General features: G+C 28.7%; 2 protein-coding genes across 3 annotated transcripts; one reads left to right on the top strand and one right to left on the bottom strand.

Moving 5' to 3' along the window:
- Positions 1–5,595: 5,595 nt before the first annotated feature.
- On the top strand, positions 5,596–8,867 carry LOC137811180 (plant viral-response family protein). The gene is made up of 3 exons (XM_068612815.2): positions 5,596–5,726; positions 6,627–7,116; positions 8,156–8,867. Exons 2-3 carry the CDS (start codon positions 6,770–6,772, stop codon positions 8,634–8,636), a joined length of 828 nt encoding a protein of 275 aa, XP_068468916.1. The 5' UTR covers positions 5,596–5,726; positions 6,627–6,769; the 3' UTR covers positions 8,637–8,867.
- Positions 8,868–9,729: 862 nt separating this feature from the next.
- Positions 9,730–15,154, bottom strand: MOB1-LIKE (Mob1/phocein family protein). 2 transcript variants are annotated; one of them, XM_068612812.2, is made up of 7 exons: positions 15,031–15,154; positions 12,952–13,000; positions 11,894–12,002; positions 11,647–11,740; positions 10,484–10,617; positions 10,231–10,394; positions 9,730–10,144 (listed from the first exon to the last, which is right to left on the bottom strand). In XM_068612812.2, the coding sequence occupies exons 1-7, from the start codon at positions 15,051–15,053 to the stop codon at positions 10,070–10,072; spliced, it is 648 nt and encodes a 215-aa protein (XP_068468913.1). In that variant the 5' UTR covers positions 15,054–15,154; the 3' UTR covers positions 9,730–10,069. The 2 variants fall into 2 exon arrangements, with proteins under 2 accessions (XP_068468913.1, XP_068468915.1); XM_068612814.2 differs by lacking the exon at positions 12,952–13,000 and having other exon boundaries at positions 15,031–15,126.
- Between the last annotated feature and the right edge of the window lie 1,280 nt (positions 15,155–16,434).

The raw sequence follows: 16,434 nt of genomic DNA, 5'->3' as shown, positions 1-16,434 counted from the left end.
AGTACAAAAATGGGGGAAAATAATTTTGATTAATTATTAATTATCTATGCTACATACAAGTCATATATATTATTTATTATCATTTATTTTTGCTACTTTTAAAAATAGGTTTTATTGTAAGTAACGAAAATATAAGCGCTAATGTAGTTTCTATTAAATTTTTAATTTTGTATACTTTATAATAATATGTTTATTATGTATTGTGATGTATTACTTTTTATATAAAACAGAAAAAGTAGTATATAATAAATTTGAAAGGTCTAATCACTGTGTGTTTTCTTTATAATTGAAAATATTCTCATATATAAGTTTTGTGAGTTGCGCAATTGATCATGAAACTGTTTGTTGTTTTAAAAACATGATACTGATAGTAGATATAACAATCTTTTTTTTTATTCATTTTAATCAAACAAAACAGTCTATTTTTCCTTATCTTCTATTTATGTTCTCTCTACCACAAAGTTTTGATGCAATCAAAAACATCATTGACGTGACTAATGATGTTTGATTTATTAGTTTTAGCTCTGGTTTTGGTGGTTTAAAGCTCTTAAAATTAAGCACCACTGAGTGAAGAAGATACCGCAGAATGAATAGAGTGAGAAGATTGAAAAACATGTAGGGTTAGTAGTACAACAAAAACTCAAAGGAAAATAAGAGTTTTGTCTTTAGTAATTTGATAAAGGAGGTGATTAGGTTGAGAAAAAGATCTGGGAAGTTTGAAGAAGAAAATTGTTGCAGTGTTTCAATCACAGCATCACCCAAAGTCATAATTGCAACTATTGGTGCTTTTTTTTGTAAGTTCTTTTTGGGTATGAAGCAGTGCATCCACATCACCACCACTAGAGCCAAACTCCTTTGAGAAAGTTACTTTTGAGTGAGTTGTTTTGGGTGATTTCTTGGTTTTCCTTTTTCTTCCAATGCTTTATATTTGTGTGAACATTATTGAGATTTTAATGTTTTTTTTTTAATTTGAGACTATTTTTTTTGTGTCTCATGGTACTTCCCTGTTATTTAGGTTTTGGATTTATTTGTTTTTATAATTACCAGAGTGAGTTTATTAAAGTTGTTGAACATTCTGCATCAATTAAAAATTACATCTATTTATTATACCTATATGTAAATAGATTTTTCATTATGATAAACTGGTGTGTTTAGACTAAGTAGATGATTTGAGAGAGGGGATTTGGTAAAAAAGTGTGAAGAAAATGAGATTGTTTGGATTTGAGTATATTATAATAGATTTGTGGAGAAAGTTTAATGAAATTTGTGAATGATGTGATAGTTGTGAAAAAAAAATTAATTTTTTTAAAAAGTATAAAATATAAATTTACAAATTTATCTAAATATTTAAAAATATTTGAATATAATAATCAAACAAAATTAATTAATTAATTAATATCTTTTTTATAATTAATATTATTATTATATAAAATTATTTTCTATGTAAAAAATTATATTTATTTTTATTAATAATATTATTAAATATTTGATTCAAATAAAATTATTTAATTATTTTAACAAAAGGAAAAGGTAATTACATAATTTGTTATATAAAGTTGAGTTTCTGGTGCTTTTCTTTGCAATTCTGAGCTAAAGAGCGAAGAAGATTTTTTTTCATGTTTTTTTTCCTCTCAACAAATGAAGTTACATCTATTTATAGTATAATATGTATTTTTTAATGTTTTTTTTGTATTCTTTAATTATTATTTTTTTGAGTGCTTATTGAATTGAATAAATAATTCGATTAAACAATTCAATCTAAATTGATTCTTTTACCACTTCGGTCAAATTTTATAATTGAATTAAATTCAATCTAATACAAACAGATAAAATCTCCTACTTATTATCCGTGTTAAATTTAATTTAGTTCAACCTGATTAATTTAATCTTGTTATAAAAAAATGCTCATTTGAAAATTTAGTTACTTATTATTTTTAATTTGTTTTAGTATTTATAATAATTATATAATATTTTAAAAAAAGTTTGAAAATTATAAATTTTAGTAAAAAATATTTCCAAAAATCATAACTTAATTAATTCAATCAAATAAATAGTGAATTGGATTGGAATAGATTAAAAATATAACTTTATCTTAATTAAGTGAAGTTATGATACATCTCATAATTTAATGAGTTAATTTTGATGCAATCTTAAAAAATTGAGCTCGGCCTACAAGTTTCCACGTAAAAGTTATGTTTCTACTTTTTTCAACGCTTAAAAAGTGTTTTATGAACGAAAATAGAAGGTACTTTAATAAAGATATATAACCGTGTTTGGCTTAACATATAATTCCTCTTAACCATCCTATTATGCTCGTAACTGCAATCTTTATGATGTTTAGTAAAAGGTCACTTTATTTATTATTTATCATTATTACTATTAGTTATTATTAATTATTAATATTATTGATAAATTTACTCAAAAAGAGAAAATGGAATTCAGGTCCATAAGGAAGTGAAAAAAAAACACATTATTATTAAGAATACTATCTTAACCATTTTTTCTGAAAGGAACAAACTATTAGGACTGATATAAAATTCAATAATTTATCAGAGATTCAAATATTTAAGCTAATCAGAATTGTGATTATTTTAAAATTCGTGAACTAAAATTGTGTAAGAAAATAACAACACTAAGTTTCACTGATAAAAATAGTTAAAAGTGTAAATTATTCAAATACATTTTCCATTTGTGTAAATACAGTTTCAAATTGTTTTTCTCTCCAAAGTTTTAGTCATTTAAATTTATATTTAAAAAAATCACCACCTTCAAATAATTGCGCAATTTTCATTTTCATTTCAACTAAAGTTTATAATTAGCTAGGGATACTAATTTTCAATTTAATAATAAAATTTGTAAATTATTAATAATTACAATAAATTTTAGTTATTAATAAACATGATATAAAAATATTTTTGAAATTAATAATAAAAAGTTCAATTAATAGTAATATATTAAGATTTAAATTATTTTAATATTAAGTATAATAAATCTACTATTGTTAAATTAGATATATTGCATTCAAATAGTTATTATCAATTTATATTATTTAAAAAGGTTGTTTAAAATTGGACTCCTAAAAACTGAGTTGCGAACTAAAAGAAACAAATGAAAAAATGAACTCAAACTTTAAATCTTTGAACATGGAACTTAGTTTCGTCTTTCTTCTTTTATTTTTTGGTCAACAATAGATAAAGATTTCACATTGCATCCTTTGACTATATACCATCGTTATATTCAAAATATTCATTTATCAGACAAGTCATTAATCTTAAAATTATTTTTATTTTGTAGAAAATTAAAGCATAAGTAAAATATAAATGTTAGCTTTTATAAAACGTTAAAAATTGTAAGAATATAGTGAGGAAAATGCTCTTATAAGATGTGTTTTAAAAAAATCATTTTCTTAATATGAAAGAGTAAGACCATAAAAAGAAGGTATTTTTTCTTTTAAGAAAGGTAAAAAAGTGAAAGTGAAAAAAAATGATAGGTTTTGAATAGGATTGTTTCCTCTATTATTATTTGTGGCATGCACTATACCATTTTTTTAAATGTCATAATTATCCAGTTTTATTTAAAAGGAGAGAGTAAAAATATACATGTGTTGGTTGGTGGTGGAGACAAAATTTAGGTGCAAGAAGGTGTGGTGAAGGTGTGATGTTTAGAAGCTTGGATTAGCTAATTCATGTAAAAAAAAGTGATTAAATAAGTTTTGGGATTAAATGGTGAGAGATAGACTTTTGAAAATCATTTTGGAATTTTTTTTCTAAAATAAACAATTCAAAAGGCATTTTAGTCCATTATGAAATTGAAAATCCATAATTAAATTGCGAAATGGAAAATACATTTCAAAAGGTAATTTTGAAATAGAAATAATGACTTTTGAAAAAAAAATCTAGAAAACAACTTTCACATTCTAAAATTCCAAGTTATTATTTTCATTCCATAATTGTCTTTTTAGAATAAAATTCCTCACAATTGTCTTTTTAGAATAAAATTCCTCACATACACCCTAAATTCCATTATGGAAACTAAATTATAGAATTGAAAATAAATCATAAACTCATAGTTTTATTTTTTTAATAAAACAACCATCAAAGAATGAAGAAGTAGGCAACAATTACAAATAAACATAATGATTACTAATCACAATCAAACCTCCCAAGAAACATTCAAAATTTTAAAAAAATATATAAAAAAGGTAAATTCCTATTTTTTTTAATAAGAATTTGATGTTAGATATCATTATACAACTTGACAACAATTACAAATGAACTTAATAATTACTAACCACAATTACACCTCCCAAGAAACATTCAAAACTGTAAAAAAAATATATAGAAAGAGACAAATCCATATTTTTTTTATAAAAATTTTACGTTAAATATCATTATACAACTTTATATTTTAATTAGGTTGATATTTTAAATAACAACAATTATATGATATAGAAAAAATTTATTAAAATAAAAAATAAAAAAATGGAAAGATTATAAAAAAAAATAACATATTCTTGTTAGAGACGAGATGATATATTTTTTTATGTTCTTTTTGTATGGATGCAAATTTAGGTGTTGAAATATGAAGTGGAATATTATGAACAATTAATACTATATATTATGACATTATACTTATAAAATTTAAATATATTTATATAGTTCTGATTGACTTTTTATCTAAAAGAATCTGGATTAACATGGTTTGCATATCTTAATAACCAAATTATTTTGATTTCTTAATTTACTACTTCAAACACTAAATAATAAATTTATTTTAAAATAATAAAATATTGAATTGATTTCAGTATGATAGGAGTTAGCTGGAAGTGGTTGACAGTTCCAGAACATTTGAAAGTTGGACATATTCTTCAACTCATGAGACAACCTTTGTTTATGGAGAGAGGGACCCACTTTTTCATTTTCAGTTAACCCTAATCTAATATTTGATGCCTTCCACATGCATCTAAATTTCTAAATAATAATAACAATATTAAAAAATACAATTTTACGAGTAGGAGTTGAATGAATTATTAGTATTGACCGATGACCAAATAAATTTAATATATTAATGTAAAATAAAGAGATATATAAGAAATTAGATAATATCTTATAAATTCAATAACACAATAAATTAAATAATATTATTTATGCGAGATAAACTCAACTTAACATTTTTGTTCAAACAAAATAAGCCGGCACTATAAAGAAATGGCATAATTAATAATTTTATTAAAAAAAAAAATACCACACACCATATAATAATGATGTTTTGAGAAACTGTTATCTTTTGGAGCCCATCTAAACTATATATTATATTTGTTTTAAATTATTATTATATAGTTTATTTAACCCAAGTCAAAAACCAAAAGAAATTATTGTTTCATCAAGATGTAAAACATCACGTGCCCTTACGTATGGAAAACAAATGCGGAAAGAGAGCGCGGTTTCCAAATAAACTACGTTGTTTTTCTTTTTGGTGAATCGAAACCGTGTTTGTTTGATTCGCCCTAAACATCATCGGTCTCAGATCCCACGAACCTCATCATCATACCACTCTTTGCAGTTTGTGCAACCAAAGCTTTTTTTTTTTTTTTTTCTGTTTCTGCTTGATGAATTCAACGAAGTTGTCGTGATCAAGGAGAACATAGCTTTTTGAATCAGAGAGATTGGAGAGAAAGAGAGATATTGGAGACAGTACTTTCTGCATTTAAACCAATCACTCCTCCGGTAACTAAAACATCCTCTCTCTTTATCTCTCTCTGCCTTTTTCTTTTTTAATTTTCATCATTGTTATTTTCTTACTTTAGATTATATGTTTTTTTTAAGAACCCCATTATCCACAGTGTAAAGTGCCCAAGTATGCATCTGATGTAGATTATAAAAATCCAACCTTTCATGCCCACATCTGACTATGATAGATATGCATATAGGAGGGGAGATGAAATTATGTTTTCTGATTTAATCATGAGTATAAGATGGGTTAAACTATGTTGGGGAGGGGAAATTTTCCCAGTTATCGATTGATCTCCTTGTTTTTTGTTTTTTCCTTTCCTTCTCTAATCTCTTTCTCCTGGCTGGGTTCTCTGTTTTTAGTCTGAGTTTAGATTTTGACTTGGTTGGAGGTTTTTTTTTTCGATTTATTTTGATCTTTTGTCGGGGTTGACTGAATGAGATTCCTCACCCTTTGAGATGTGGACTTGTGTGAAGAGGTGATTTTTTTTATCCCTTGTAAATGTAAACTTAAAATTGACTCTGAAAACCAGACTTTTCGACTGAATCAATAGAAGCACTGAACAGGAGTTGCTTCTATTTTAATCCAAAAAAAAAAAAGCCCTGAACGAGAACTGCACTTAGTCCACAACTCTTGGATTTGCTAGTTTTTCTGGTAAATTCAAGGTCATGGAGTAGAAGGTGGCCTTGCTGGATCCTGTTGTAAAAGAAAAGCTTTTAAAATATTAAAGTTGTAGTAAAAATAATAAACAATTTAAATTTTGAAGCACATCATATAGAAGAGAGAAGGAAACTGAAAAGCATTTATTATATATATATATATAAATTTAAGAAAATACTATTAAAAAAGGCTGCTATTCGATGTTTGAAAACTGATGGTGGCATTATTGTTAACAGGAATGATTGGTTAGCTCATAAAGAGGGAATTCTTGGGTGATAATCTACCTAATTTATTTGCTCCAGCTAAGGAATCATTCAAGGCCAAGCTGATTAAATACTAGGGAGATTGTATTTTGGAGAAGTAAAAGTTAATCACCAGCATGGGATCTTTCAAGGGTCATGCTTTGCCAGGGACACTGTTTCTTCTAGTTGGGTTGTGGCACATATGGGCCTCTGTGGTGAGATATGTTCGTAATCCTAAGACATTTCAAGTCAGGGTTTGGAATCCTGTGCCAGGGTTTGATGGGAGGCTCAAGCACCTGGAGCTGTATGTTATTACAATTGGTGCTTTCATTGACATGTGCATCGAGCTCTTGTATTCAACCCACCTCAAGTTTTTTGTTGATGGGGTCCTTAATCCTTCTCATATGAATGACTTTGAGCACTCAGGGATGCTTCTCATGTTTTTCATCTTTGGTGTCGTTGCCTTACTTTCTCAAAACACCAGGTTAGTTCCCCTATCGCTCTCTCTTCAATACCTGTTGGAATGTTATTTTTATTGAAGAATTAATCAATAGTGTAGACAATCCAAAGCAACATTTTTTTCTGCCGTTTCTAATGTGTAGAAAAAGTATAAAGATTATGAGTTTTTTTTCAACACAAAAGTAGAGTAGTACAAAATGAAGATTTAGTAGTTTACTTGCTATTCAAACAGTCAAACTTGGTGAGATAGATGTCAATCACAGCAATGGGAAGCAACAAATGGTGCATTAGTGCTTTCTCATAATTAACTTGCCTTTTTCTTTAATTATTCTTCTCATTAAGGAGTGTAGACAATTGTGTAATGCATTCCTTTTGTGTACATAATACATTATTTACTCCTTTCTTCGTTTCTACTTTTTATAGACAGCAGTATAGGACGATCTTATCTGAGTTTGTTACTGGTTTAGTGAGTCATAATCTGTTGGAAGGTGTGTGAAAATTCAAAGAAATTCTGTTGCGAAGGAACTAATATTTATGGGTTTACCTTAATTTATTTTAGGTGAAATTAAATATTTGGTTTCTACATTTCACAATATTTAAGTTTAATCCTAACTGAACAAATTTCTACTTGTCCATATTCTAATCTTATATGTTACACCATCATCAAATAAACAGAATCATTAGTTTGGCTAAGGAACATTTAGATAAGATGTAAAAAAGCTAACAACCAATTTAATTACCATGAGGAATTTGATGAACAAGAAGGCAAACTTCTTCTCATGTTGTGAATGATGTGACACATCTTCATACACACTCCGCCATTTGGTTTTCAATTACTTCAACTGCCATAGATATTTTCTTTTCCCAATCATAATGATTCATCGTAGCCATCTATCTTTAACTACATATTCATATTTTCCTACCTTCTCTTCAATCTGTCATTGATTATAATTTTATGTCATGATCTGTAGTTTACTACTAAATTGAAACAGCTAACCAATTCCCCTTTCAAGCATCTTATTTTATATCTTTTTAATCATCTTTCTTTGTGACTTTTTCTTCAGATTTCTTCCCTTGCCAGAAGGTGCTCTTTGTTTGATTGCTGCCTCTGCATTCTCTGCAGAGTATCTTCTATTCTACTTCCACTCGACAACACACAAGGGCCTTGAGGGCTATTATCACACTCTCCTTGTCTTCCTGGTGGGACTCTGCATTTTATCTTCAATTGCTGGAGCCTTTTTGCCAACAAGCTTTCCAGTGGATTTATGCAATGGCATTGCTATAGCACTACAAGGTTTATGGTTCTATCAGACTGCATTTGTTCTGTATGGTCCTATGATGCCAAGTGGTTGTAAGCTTGGGGATAATAGTGTCACATGTCATTCCGCTGATAGTGAGGTTCGGGGTGAATTGCTTGCTAATCTTCAGCTTTTTGTCGCGGTTCTTGTGGTCCTTGTGGGAACTGTGGTATCATATGGCTTTGCTGCTTCAAGATACGGGAGTTATGAAGTTAAGAGTTTGCATGCAATTCAGGTTGAGATGTGATGAGGAATGAGCAGTGTTGCTACTTTTTCTAGTGATAGTGGAAATGTATTTGGAGCGTAGTTTGTAATAGAGCACGGCTGTACACTCAACTGAATGAATGTATGATTATAGAAAATTGAAAAGTACCCTCAAGAAAGAAAAAAATGATAGATTTTTCTAGGAATATGATGACAAAGTAATTTTTTGCTCTCAGACATATGATTACAAAATGATTTTGGCTTACTTGGATCATATTTTCATTCGTCCTCTTTCTTTATGATGATGATGATGATGCATTGGACTTGACAGGATCATTTTTTTCAGACAAAATGATGAACTAAAGCTACTTGAGATGCTGGTGGCTAGGTTTCTTTTTATCATGCTTTGATTATCTTATATGTATTATAATCTATTTTGATAAATTTACATGTAACTGATTTAATACCAATAGATAGATAATTGTATAAAATAAGAATACTGTAAACATTTTTCTTCTAAATATGGTTGATTTTCCAATAGTCTCACTTTATGGGTTTGTGAAGCAAAGGCTGGTTGGTTTTTTTGTTATTAACTTTTGTCATGAAGAGAAAAGATAATTTCATATTGACTAACATATCATGGGAATGAGACAACAGAAAAGCTTATAAAACCAGCTCCTATGACGCTTGTGCCGACTTTATATATGCAATTTAGAGTTTGCTTTTTCTATGAAGAATAATTCATCAACTTAATCTAAAAAAAGCATATCTCATCACTATCAATCTTTAAAACTGAAATATATAAAAAAAATCCCTAAATATATTCATATATTATCCGTTAAATCTACGTCCAAGAGACCACAAAGTAAAGATTGATTTTTAAAACAAGAAAAAATTTAGGATTCATTTAAATTTTTCTTGGTTTCAGAAACTAATACAATGAGATACAATTTCAGAGACTGAATTAATAATATCGTCTTCAATATTTAAACAAATTATATTCAATTCATATCTAATCTTGTTTAAAAATTACAGCAGTCTCTCCCTTTTCAATTTCCACATGTTTATACTCATAAGAAACTTCAAACCAGAGAGCAATTTACCCAATAAAAATGAAGGAGGAATCCCATAGAAATATGCATAGTTCATGTGTTACTAAATTATTAATCAACATTGTTTTGGCAACAACCTTCCAACTTCATACTTCTGTTTAAGTATACGGTCTTCATTTGGCATATATGAACCATTACAATTAACTTCTTTTTTAAATCTATGATGCCTCACTGCATATAAAAGATGCTTTGGTAAGCTTTGAAGAAGGATAACTTAGATCCTGTTCCCAAGCCCATATAACACACAAATTTAAGGAGGCACTGTGAAGTCAAATACTAAAATGCAGTTTCTATTTAGAGTAATACATTAGTTATGCTTTCTAGGATAAGATTTTTCACAGAAGGTAGGTCCCAATTCACTTGTCTAGTATGGGACGATAATGGTCTCTATAAGCTCTTGAAGGGGTGCCAGCTCCTTTTTGTCAATCAGCCCAAACTCCTGCATAACAAAAACTAGTTAGCTTCAAACAAAATCTACATTGTTTTTCAACAAAATAAACAAGTAAAGGAAAATATGAGGCTTACACAAGTGAAGAGTATAAAATGCTTGAAGCAAGTGTTTAAGTGGGCCTCTTCTTTGAGGCTCACAATTTTCTGAAAGTGAGAATGATATATGTGAGCATATACACGGAACAAACGCTTGAATATTGTCTTCACAACTTCTTTAAAGTTGGCAGGAAATGGTGAACCTGAAAGATTTCATAGTTTAAGAAACCAAAATGAAAAGGATGATAATAGAATCTAAGAAATTTACGGAAAAAATATTAAAAATCTTCACCAAGCTTCTGAGGGAATATGGATTCATCGTCAAGCTGTGCCTCAATCCAGTCCATCAGATATTCTACATATTTTGGAGCAGAAACCTCAATAGGTTTCTTAATTTGTACACCATCTGCCCATCTATATTCATACCTAAAGTATTCCAAACAGAGCACAACATTAGAGCTATGAATGCATAAATATCTAGTACAGATGGATCTAGACTTCTCATTATCATTATAGGTATGTGTACATAAAACACACATGCAAGTGGAGTTCCCACCAAAAGGGCAGAGTACAAAACTCACTCATTGCTAAATATTGTCTAGATTCTACAAAATGAACTGACTCGTGCATCCAAATTACAATGATTTTGCAAAAACATAGAACTGAAAGGCAAAACAACAAAAGAGCCAAAAATGTATAAATATATAGCGCAGATGGATCTAGAATTTTCATAAACATTAATGGAAGGTTTATAACACCTGCAATTGGAGTATTTTTTAGGTACTTTCAGAAAGGAAGTGCAAAACTTACTCACTGCTAAGTAACTAAATATAGGCTAGATTCTAGAAAATGAACAATTGGCAAGAATAGCCAATCATTTTGCAGAAACAGAGAACCTTAGAATAAATTAACATAAATAACGAAGAAATGGCAACTTTAACAGTACTATGCAAAAACAATATTTTTCTTTACCAACACAGTGTGTTAATACATAGTGGATAGATTTTAAACAACCACAAATTTTAAAAAATATATATAGAAAGAAATAGAGACATAATTAATTATTACAAAGTTTTAAGCACCTAGGTTCCCATTTATCAACAGTTACCAAAAGCATGCGGCAAGGAATAAATAGCAACCATCATAACAGCAAAAAAGCTGTATTCAAGTTCTTAAAAGGGGATACTCACAAGGAGTTAACAATTTATGCCAAAGTGTAATAATAAGCTTTAACAACACAAACCATTGTTTCAAGCTTCATAGCTATTTAGTTACCAGTTAACTCAAGACTCTAGATACACAACCCACATGTTTCAAGGAGCTGAGAGATTTTCTCGTCCAACAGCAAAGATAATTGAAAGAAAGTCATCTGACTGAATTGCTAAAAGAATAAAAATGCTTCCCCCCTCAAAAGGAAAGGTAAACAAAGAGATTATTCAGTTAAATATGCCATACTTGGGTCCTGCAGACATTGTCCGACAATTCTCAGGAGTACAGAACTCTGTAAGGGTACCATAAAGCAGATTCACCTGGTTGAAGAAATCAACAGCTGTAATGTAGGCATAAAAAAAATGTCAGATTACTGCATTTCAGAACTCTACGAATACATAGAGGAGGAAACTCAAGAATAAAAGGCAAAAGAAAACATCATGTAGAATATAAACTGCTCTTAACAGGGCATTAGAGAGAGAAAAATAGTTACTGTTGACAGCTAGCCACTCATTCAAATCCTCCCCAGGAGGTAGCTTTACTGCTTCCCTCAAATTTCCACTACCCAATGTGGCATCAATATGTTTTCTAAGCTGAGCTCCCTGCAATAATAACAATAATAATAATTAGCAGAAGAATTCCATTCATCTTCCACTAGATCTAGGTAAATCTAGAAAAAACCAAGACAGACCATCCGATTACTCTCTTCTCTCCCTCACTGCCTCACGTTTATCACAAAATACCAGTTGAAAACTGAACCCAGATTATATTTATATATGTAAGGACAATGTATAAACTCAACCATTCACGATGCAAGATTAACAAAATTTTGCCATTAATCCTTCCTTCCCCTTCTCCTCAAAACCAGAAACAAAAGAAGACAACTTTTGAGCAGCTGCCAAAAAACAAAACTCAAACATGCCGAAAATGCGTAAATTTTGTCACACGCATGACCGTTACATATTCATTATCAATTTTGGAGTGTGTGCAATACACAAAGTAATATTGTAAAATATAATTTTATAGCTTCAAAATGACTCCATTAAATGTAACTTTACTTTTAAGATAACATAATTAAAGATTACATTTGTCGAATGTACCATGTAAATCCATTTCCCGCATCTTCTCTTCACTGACAAAAAATAGCCTCATTTGGGAGGATCAAACTATTTTACTTCGAAATGTGTTCCTTCTTCTCAAATTCTTATCCTTTTAACATCACATTTCTAAATTCTAAGATAAATAAAATACAATTATATTGCAGGGATTTTCCCAGTTGTTTTTGAACAGGGTCCTTTAACAAAAGGACATTTAGTGCTTCAAGCAATCTAATTTTTTGGTTAATCATTAGGTCGCCTTTTGTGAGTTGTGTGTAAGGTTAAAGCAATTCACCATCAATTCCTTCCCATTCCATGCACGTGTGAAATAACGAATGAAATAAAAACTGAATTGGTCATAACATCAAGACTCTAGGATGAAGAAAAAAATCTTAAAATCATCAAGAACAAATAATATCTAAAAAAGGATCCCAGAAAAATAAAAGGAACCCACCTTACTTCCAGATGGAGTACTTTTTTTTGGGCGGAATGTTCTCTGGTTTCTGTTGCAGAACAATATCAGGTAAGATACTAACGAAGGATGGAAGAGAATCAAACCAAACTGAATTACTACAAATATTTCATCAACATTTTTTGTATTTGTGACATGCATAATAGTATCATCCGAAGTTGACTATTAGCATGATAATTATTTTATTCCTCTAAGGATGATCAGTCATTATTTTAAGAACGAGCATTTCACACATTTGTAACTCTTTAGTGAGAGGGGGGAAATTATAAAAACATCTGCGTCAACTATTTGTCCAATAATCAGAACATATTTACATTTAAAAAGTGCAGGCCAAATATGAGTAGTGATCATCTGTGTCACCAGAATAAACCAATTTAGTTTGATATAGAGAAAGAAAACAAGGAAAAGTAAGACCAACATAAAAGGGTCTAAATAGTTTTGAAATGCTAAAGAAGTATGGATTACTGATCACATAATGGGACATAGAGGTGATGAAGAAATTCTGTAGACAATAAATTGAAGTGGCAACTGAAACATTTTCGTCTTCATATTAAACTACGGATGAATTTAAAAATTCAAGTATTTGTTTTCATAGAAGTACCAACAGTTATGACAGTGACTAAATGATAAAGAGTCAACAATATTTATTAATATTTAATACTTCCGAAATTAAATTTGTTTCACACTAACTAGGAGAACAGAAAAAAGTGGCATATCACTGATGCAAAAGAAAAAAAGATCCCCTATAACATTTTCAGAAGAGATCATAGAGTAGTTTGTCTGAGGAATAACTGCTCTTCACTTGGTCAAAAGGATCTGATCCAATATCAGATTAATGAGCAAATTTTGAAAGTGTCACATGATCTCAGACATCGACAAGTTTGCTCATTAATAATTACGATATGTTGAAAATCTCCAGAGTTAAAGAGCTGCAATTAGTGCATAGAAATGTTGTTCCAAACAAAAATGGAAGTAGATAAAAAGGATCAGTATAGTACGAATTTGTCTAAAAAGCTTATTGGTAGCCAGAAGCAAATGAATAGGGAGGGAAGAACAGTTCTGTAAAATGACTGTGCCATAGTTGTGAAATGGCACTGCCAATTTTTTGCCAACTGCCACAGACAACTTTTGAAGGGAGGTCCGTTATGGTGGAGCCACAATGGTGCGTTTTTTTCCTTCTACCATTTTCCATTGACAACATTGGTGGCATGTAAGCTCCTTAGACTCAGAATCTCAGATAGATTAATTAGAAATCATGCTTAGCAGAGAGGCCAATGAAAAAAAATTAAACCAGACAAACAAGGTTCTTTCACCAAATCTCATACACTTGCTCAAATGTGAAATTAAGAGAAGTGTAGTGAGATACGTTAAGAAATATCAATCTTAATAAACTATGAGAAAAATCCTATGGAATAAAGAGGGGGATTTGCATTACTTTGTTCATCCACTGAAATAATTTTGAATATGCTTGGATGGTGAATGGTGAATGGTGAACTTTCTCTCTAATAATTATTGAAATTTAAAAGAAGGACTTGTTTGATTTCCTTTTCATTATTTGTTTGTTTAGTAACTGTTTTCTAAAACAAATTTGCTCTACCTATCAATCAATCTTTCATCTAAACTCTATTAAGTTTACCATGAGCATGTAAAACCAGCTTAATAACCTATTCTCTTCAAAGAACAAGAAAATCCCCAAATAACCTATTCCCAAACATGGAAGACACAAAATCCACTCTAATTCTACGTCAACAAAATTACTGAGGGTGTTTAAAGAGTATGATGATTAACAATAGATCACTGATAAACATAGTAGTAGTCCCCACTAAATTTTCCCAAATACACATACTTGAATTTAAAAAACATGATCCAGATTAAAAGTTGTTCAATTGAAAAATAAACTACCCATTTAAATATTGAACAAAGATCAGTGATGGGATCACAGAACATAACAAACTGTGAAAGAAGAATCCATTAAATGCAAAAAACAAAATCAAAGTTAAACTCAGAAATTGAAAGTTGAGAAGTATGAATCGTAGTAAAAATTGAAACTTTCGCACTTACCTCCCTATACCGAAGAGGCTCATGGCTGGGTTGAGAGAGAGACAGAGAGGAAAACTTTTCGTCTGTCTATGGCGTCTTTTCCACTCACAAGGTTCCAACTTTAGAATTCGAATATTTTATTTTTCAATTCTTATTTTTATGTTAATTACAGAATCACCCTTCTTTCTACTTTTAATCACTCCTCAGTCCCTTCTGCTTGACGTGTGCCTGGTGTAATAATTTAGTAATTATATATTTCCATAATTAAAATAAGATTACCATTTATTTATGATTTAAATGTTTCTGATGTAAATCTATTTAATGTAAATATATTTTTATAAAAAATTGAAATTAATGAATACTTAATAGCTTAAAAATTGGATTGATGATTAAGCAAATTAAGGATGATTTATAGTTTAATAATTGAATCATATTTAAATCACAATCGAACTACTTATATTACTAAACTAAATAAATAATTAAAAATTAATATTTTAATTTATAAAAGTTATATAATAAAATATTGATAAACAATTTAATATAAGTGGAAGTTAAAGTTAAACATATCATGGTATTTAAATTTAAATTTTAATAAAATATAGTCATCTTAGATAATAACAATGAATTTACTAAAATGAAAAATAAAAAATAAATATACGGGAAATTATAAAAAAAGTATAAAAAAATTGAAAAACTAATATAAATGATTAATTGATATTTTTTATCAAATTATAATATTTGATACAATAATTTATACATATTTGTGATATTTATTTAATACATTGTTTTAGTTATTTTTAAAATACTTTAAGTTTTAAAAAAATATATAGTTGAATTACTATTTTGGTCCACCTTGTAATTAACGGTACTTTATTTCATTGAAAATGAAAATTATGTATTAAATGTACATTTTAATTTAAATAAAATCAATTTATTTATAAAAATGTATTGAACCTATAAATTATTAGATGATATTATCACGAAGATCATTAATAAATATTTATATAATTATAATATTATTAACTAATCAGGTTTAAATACGATGATTAGAGTCTTTGGCAGATTAAGTTACTTTTCTTTCACTAAATTTTACAATTATTTCCTTAATTTCTTTAGTTCATAATTCCACTAGTCCTATAATAATTGTTTTTCTTAGGTTAATTGACCAATTATTAGAAAGATTTATTTTCAGTATCTATAAATGAGAGGGTTTAAACCATATAAAGAATAACAAAATTATTTTAAAAATAATAAGTTATATATATATTATAAAAATTAATTTATTATTTACACTGTAAGAAAATTATTGATTAAAAATCAATTTCAGAAACTAAAAATAATTAGTTGTTATAGTGACAAAAATAGAGACTATTTTGTAAATTAAAAAAACTTTAAATTTTTTATATTATTGTTAAATGGTTTCCA

Source organism: Phaseolus vulgaris, chromosome 2, assembly GCF_051622355.1.
Source record: "Phaseolus vulgaris cultivar YP4 chromosome 2, ASM5162235v1, whole genome shotgun sequence".
NCBI lineage: Eukaryota > Viridiplantae > Streptophyta > Magnoliopsida > Fabales > Fabaceae > Phaseolus > Phaseolus vulgaris.
This window is presented reverse-complemented; position numbering and strand designations above follow the sequence as displayed.